This window comes from Schistocerca piceifrons, chromosome 2, assembly GCF_021461385.2.
Source record: "Schistocerca piceifrons isolate TAMUIC-IGC-003096 chromosome 2, iqSchPice1.1, whole genome shotgun sequence".
NCBI classification, from domain to species: Eukaryota; Metazoa; Arthropoda; class Insecta; order Orthoptera; family Acrididae; genus Schistocerca; species Schistocerca piceifrons.
The window spans coordinates 355,360,136-355,367,217 of NC_060139.1; the positions used below are offsets into that span (position 1 = coordinate 355,360,136).

General features: G+C 42.7%; 1 protein-coding gene across 1 annotated transcript in view; it reads left to right on the top strand.

Annotated features, from left to right (window-relative positions):
• LOC124775377 (ATP-binding cassette sub-family C member 4-like) overlaps positions 1–6,709 on the top strand; it is a 140,487-nt gene extending 133,778 nt beyond the window's left edge. Inside the window, exons 24-25 of the mRNA XM_047250211.1 lie at positions 6,370–6,480; positions 6,588–6,709. Of these exons, the coding sequence (XP_047106167.1) occupies positions 6,370–6,480; positions 6,588–6,650 (174 nt within the window). The 3' untranslated portion in view covers positions 6,651–6,709. The remainder of the gene's footprint in view (positions 1–6,369; positions 6,481–6,587) is intronic.
• Positions 6,710–7,082: the final 373 nt, after the last annotated feature.

The following is a 7,082-nucleotide window of genomic DNA, read 5'->3' on the forward strand; positions in this document are numbered from 1 at the left end:
GTTTGGTTAAGCAAGGCAGGTGTGCCAGTCATCTGGTGGATTGTTGTAGGGTAGCACCGTCTTTAAGCCTCTTGAAGGATACTGTAACAGGGATAGACCTTATTAGCTCTTCCGATAATTTCGTATCGCTTCCCTGTCAGCGAGCGAGAGTTGCACAAAGACTGACAAGGCTTGGATATGTAAAAGTCGTTTTTGTTTTCTTGTAAGTCTCTACGCCGCGGATCTAATGCTTGTCTGTAGTTTCTCGTGTAGGAGATGAACCACTTTGGAACCCTGAGCATTTCCAGATTCTAGGAGCTTCGGGGACGGTTCAGCGTTACGTCATTGTGCCCCTTTTCCATTGGATGCACTGAAACCATACATGAGTTGCATATCTGCCAACTCTCCATCAGTAAATCTAACCACACTTCCATACACTGATGTTACAAAAGTCACGGGACAGCGATATGCTCAAATACAGATGGTGCTAGTATCGCGTACACAAGGTATAAAAGGGTATTGCATTCTCAGAGCTGTCATTTGTTCTCAGGTGATTCGCGTGAAAAAGTTTCCGACAGGCTTATGGCCGCACGACGGGAATTAACAGACGTTGAATGCGGCAAGAGTGTCCCGAGAATACAAAATGTTAGGCATTACCTCTCACCACGGACAACGCAGTGGTTTTTGTGTAGAGTTGTCAGTGCTACGTCTGCGTGACATAACCGCAGAAATCATTGTGGGACGTAGGACGAACGTATCCGTTGGGACAGTCCGGCGAAATTTGCTCTTAGTGACCTATGGCAGCAGACGAACGACTCGAGTGCCTTTGCTAACAACCCGCCATCGCCTCCAGATCTTCTCGTGGCCTCGTGACCATATCGGTTGGACACTAGACGACTTGAAAACCATGGCCTGGTCATATGAGTCCCGTTTTCAGTTGGTAAGAGCCGATAGCAGGGTTCAAGTGAGTCGCAGGCCCCATGGAGTTTACATGGAATGATGGAAGAAATTGGGTCCTGTGTCCAACTGAACCGATCAATGACAGGAAATGGTTCGGCTATTTGGAGGCCATTTGCAACGATTCATGGACCTCATGTTCCCAAAGAACGGTGGATTTTATGTGGATGGCAGTGCGCCATGTCACCGGGTCACAGCTGCTCACGATTGGTTTGAAGAACATTCTGAACAGTTGTAGCCAATGATTTGACTACCCAGATTGCCCGACATGAATCCCATAGAACATTTATGGGACACAATCGAGAGGTCAATTTGTGCATAATATTCTGCACCGGCTACATTTTCGCAGTTATGGACGTCTATAGAGGCAGCATGACTCAGTGTTTCTGCAGTTGGTCTCAGACGAATTGCTGAGTCAATGCGACGTCTATTTGCTGCATTACGCCGGAAAAAAAGAGGTCCGACACTATATTAGGAGGCACCCATGACTTGCGTCACCTCAGTGTGTATCACAGTAACGCACCCTACGGGTCGAAAGTTTTCGATCACATATCAGAACTATGGGTTTCTGGTTAAAACAGAGGTTTCGTTTTGAATTTTCTATCATATCTCCGTTATGATAGTAAAACAAGTATAAACATGTAATAACTAAGAGACTCTGTTGTGAATCTGACTGGCTGTCCGCATAGATGGGCACTGGTGAGTATTCATAAAAACACATGTGCCTCTACGAAAGACGGTTTCATGCGAATAGACCTCATCCCTTCAGCTGTCTACCTAGCAATTGGTTACCAGTAGCTTACTGTATACTGTGTGCATCTAGCAGTGTGTTTGCATACCTAATCAAGTTTATACCATATGACCGCCTAATGGGACGTAAGTACGAGATTGGAAATGAAAAAGTGCTACAACGAACTGTAATTGTAGCTCTGCGTCAGGAAGGCTCTTCTACTAGGAAAACAGCAACAAAAGTTGGCGTAGGCAAATCTACGGTGGTATAGTACATTGCAGCGGTTCAACCAAACTGGTACGAATGCAAATGTTTCGAAATCAGGAAGACCCCGTGAAACGTCATACAGGGAAGATCAGTTCGTGCAGAACAGACTAAACGATAGAGGACCCGTACCGCACCTGACATTATCGAGAATGTGGATAGTATGCGAGTAGCTCCAATCTCTGAACAGTGCAACGCCGTCTTCGTGAAGAATGTCTAAATTGGTGTATAGCTGCCAAAAAATCTACATTACGCAAACAAACTAAAGTGAAAAGATTGCAGTGGGCACAGCAGCATAAAATCTGGAGTGTACAGCAATGATCACGGATGAATATAAGTCTGAAGGAATTGTAAGCCATCGTCGAATGTTTGTCGACTTCATGGAGAACGTATGAAGAGTCAGTCAGTGTGGGACGGCGAACGGCGGTGGAAGGTCAGTCGTGGTATGTGGATGTTACGCGGGTGATGATGTCGGTGATCTAGTGAGAATTAACAGAACGTTACAGAACGAAGGATGTCACAGGATACTGATCAACAACGCCGTTGCACCTTGCAAGAGACTTATTGGTCGAGGGTTTGTTCCGTAGCAAAACAATGATCCCAAACACGCTTCTAAATTCTGTAGAGGATATGTCAATAGAAAAGAGAAATGTGGGGAACTGAAGAATGTGATATGGCCAAGTCAGTCACCTGACTTATAGGCCGCTGAGTTCCAGTGTAATGAACTTGACTTGAGGTCATCAATGCTGAAGATCTGTGGAAAATTTACGGGTGTCTTGGACTGCAGTATCTACAAAACACTACAAAGTGTTGTCTCCAGAATTCCAAGACTTTCTGCAGCTATTCTGAGGGGGAAGGGTGAATGCTTAGGAGCAGCTAAGATCTAAACCATACTTTATTGTACGTAATGACGGAGCAAATATTTATTTTGTTGGGATATTTAGCAGGTATGTTGAAATAAAGTACATGGTTTTTAACATACGTGATCCAAAACTTACAACCGATAGTGTACAGCTAACACCACCCGAAAAATAAACATTACTTATTGCAAACTTGAGGAACTGGAGTAAATTGGAGCATTCTTTCGTCAACAGCAGATACTATGAGTCAACGAAACAAGAACGTTTGTAGTGGTGTGTCGATGTTTTCATTGGAAAACAAATACAAAGACAAACGAGCGTAAGAAATGAAGCGGAAAGCAATTACTCTGCAACGAGCCATTGAGGAACACTGACTCCCTGTACCAAAATACTGAGAAAATATCAATAAATAACTACCATAATTTTATCAGTGGATTTCAAGTTCACCAAATTTGTTCGAAGAAGATGTAACTAATCAAGTCCAATATTTTATGCTGGATGGCAAATGTTGAACAGAAACGAAACCATCGAAAGTGTTCAGAGTACATAATAAAGATTCCTCTGACAGAGTCAACGGAACGAACAGATTGTCCACTGACGATGCTGAAATTTACAGTAACTTACCGTCACTGAATGATTGTAATCAACCGCAGAGTGCTGTACACTGTGCTTCCGTTTAGTATAATGAGTGACAGCGTTCTTTAAATATGGACAAATATATGTTCTAGTTGTATACAAGAGCCGGCCGGTGTGGCCGTGCGGTTCTAGGCGCTTCAGTCTGAAACCGTGTGACCGCTACGGTCGCAGGTTCGAATCCTGCCTCGGGCATGGATGTGTGTGATGTCCTTAGGTTAGTTAGGTTTAGGTAGTTCTAAGTTCTAGGGGACTGATGACCACAGATGTTAAGTCCCATAGTGCTCAGAGCCATTTGAACCATTTTTTGTATACAAGATTGGTGGTAAACTTCGAGAGACCGTTTAGAAGTAGCGTTGAAACTATGTGAAGGAGGATGAACTAGTAAATTCGGTAACAGCGGAGACGAAAAGTATAAATTTATTGGGAGACTTTTTGGAAAGGTTGATGAACCTGTAAAGGACATCACATACGAAACGGTGAGACGTTTAAATAAAAAATAAAAGAATGGTGACGTTGGATTTTTATTATAATGTTCGCCTGCCTCTCCGTTTCAGTGGGTTTCGTAAAATTCCCTACCCGTCTTGCAGAAATGCCAGCTTCTATCAGTACCACAATTTATGAGCGTATGTCTTTTCACTTTCCTAGCATCACTGACTTTGGTTTGATTACCTCGCGTCTTCTACAGTTGTCTCGTAGCTATCGTACCTATTGAAGTGGCAGTGTGGTAGAAAATCCAGTGCTACGAAATAAAGTTATCAAAACATAGTGCGCTAATTGCATTGCGCTAATTGCATTATTCATCAACGTTTAGCGGTAATGAGGAAACGCAAGCAAGAACCTGATTGTGTTCATTTGTTAAATCGAATTCCGCAGAGGCTAACTATGTTCAGAGCACTGCAGCAAGACACCATCTGATGATTCACAGTGTTAGAAGATGTTCAAAACTTCACACGACCATTCACCAAGGCACTATTCAACACGACAAATTATTTTCGGTAACTCTTTACACTGTACCGTCCAAAGAGCATGCTGTACTTGATATAAAATTGCTATTGAGTTATTACACACAAACGGTTTCCGAGGTATAGTTAACTGTGATGAATAAGTACGGGGATCGTTTTCCACTCGACCGCCCCGACACGTGTTGCCTTCCTCGTACCCTGTAGAAGACTCTTAGCGAGTCAAAGTAACACTTTGGCACTGCTGACTGGCCCATCGTCTTTCTCTAGTAACGACTAAGTTAAAGTGTTCTCATTTACGTCTTCGCTTTCGTTAATGGCTATATGAAATTATTATTAACCTTCCATCAGTGCAACAAATGTTGACGGTATGGCTGGGCTGGCCCCGGAGGAGGTTCGAGTCCTCCCTCGGGCATGGATGTGTGTGTTTGCCCTTAGGATAATTTAGGTTAAGTAGTGTGTAAGCTTAGGGACTGATGACCTTAGCAGTGAAGTTCCATGAGATTTCACACACATTTGAACATTTTTGGTACGGCTGGAGGAACATAGCAACGTTCGAATAATAAACATTTACCAGCAACATTGAATTGCTTCGCGCCAAGCTCAGTACCATGTGATTCCCAGCTGTTTATAAGGTATTCCATCATGATAACAGTCGCTGGTAGCAGACACCTTCCTACGCTCTGAAACCGCCTGCCGGACAAATCAGTGCACTGTACTCTCACCTTACCTTGCTGCTCCTGGAATGTTCTTGTCCGACTGATAGCAAGTACAATTAATATAAAAATATAATGTGGGTGAAAAATAAGGCAAGAACGCCAGAACGGTTATGGAGCCAAATGTCAGACGTTTGAATTACTTATCAAAAAGTCTTGACATCAAATATGTGAAGAATTCTGACAAGAAACGCACTTATGCCCTTGTAATGAGTATTAAGAAGTGTTTAACGGAGATGCTCATGGAACGTAAGAATTAATCCTTAGAAAAACCATTTGTAGCGAAACCTCGTCGTGCAAAGAAACGGTATTCAACGAAGACTACGCAACCGTTGTGCTCTCAGCATTATGGTCTGTATGCCGCGCAGCAGTTACGAGAACAAGATAGATTGGTGTCCGTACCAGAGCACAAGGACAATTATTTTTCCCTATTTCCATGCACGGAAGGTACACGACAGAAATTCATTGATATTGGTATGAACTGGTCCTACAGGATACATTGGCTTCGGCAGTAAGCTACGTGTGTGGATGTGCAAGTACCTTCGTTCACAGTTTTGGCAGTGAGTGATTAATCGTGATGGTCCTGCTCTACGATCACTTTGATCCTCAGACGTGAGAACTGTGGACTTCTCTTTCAGGGCCATCTGATTTGCCCAATATGCAGACTGTAGTCGATAATCGTTTGGAACTGGGTTCTTGGGTTCTCGACAGCGTCTTGATTTACTAGTGCGTGTGTTAACAGTCTAGGAAACGCATGTGTACGTTTTGTCGACGTAGTGGTCGACATTTTGAACAGGTACAGTGCAGATGATGGGCAGGATCATATCAGAAATGTATTATATGTATATTTGTCATACGTACGAGGTAGGCATATTTTGACGTGTGTTCCGCCTTTACTTGATACAATTTCATTACACGAGTATACGGCCGGCAGTATGCAATGAATGTCATGCTACCAGAAACGTTATACTAAAAATACAATTTGTTGATAAGGAAGCATAAAAGGTCATGTGTTTCCTGTATAAAAACACAAAGGAAACGTTTCGGATTAAAGTACGTCGGCAGGTTCCACAAAAATACACACTATTTCTGTCGGATTACTTCTTTACTCTGTGGTCCTATATTATCGAATAATGTCTTCCATCGTCACATTTGTGTTTCGATCACTTTTCATCAACAAATTCTTCCAGTTCTGTAATTCTCCTGAGCGAACGGTTCATTGCTTGGACATAATCACATTTGTATTATGTAACAATTTCATATTCCAGGAATACGACCATCCACATATACTGTTGAGAAATCCATCTGGCTTCCTGTCCAGACTTGTGGAAGAAACGGGCACTGCGATGGCAGAACAGCTAAGAGGTGTTGCAAAGCAGGTGAGAGTCTTAATCGGGCAGACGATACTTTGTCGATGTAAACGTGTAATGTATTCTTAACATTCGTGAGATCTGCACCTATAAAAGTACTTCACCTTTTTTTTCAGAGCTACGACGAATTACATGGTCTACAGGAAGACTTGGCAGAAGAACAAATTACAATGCTGTGAATCCTCGTTCATCACTTCCCTCTCTAGACCGACGTCTGCCTTAGAGATTTGGCATCAGCACTAAATCTCAGAAAGCGTATCTGAGCATCTATTGAGGAAGTGAAAACTACCAGTGATCTCAGTGACTGACGGAGAGCTGTATTTATTTCATGTGAAGTGTATTATAGAGGACATATTGCTCGTTACTACAGTGTCCCAGCACAGCAGAGTGAAGACTTGGCGGAGAAGCTGGTAATTAGATGCCCTCTACCGGTTCCAAAGAGTGGTATCAAGTGATCTTCCTGGCAATTGGGTTCCCATTACTGTTAAACAACCGCTGTAGGGACAAACAGTTTCGGAATGATGGTTGTAAAATGTTATATACTTGATTACTTACTCCTGCGCCAATTATACACTTTACAGACCAAACAAATTTGTCCAATAATTTCCTTT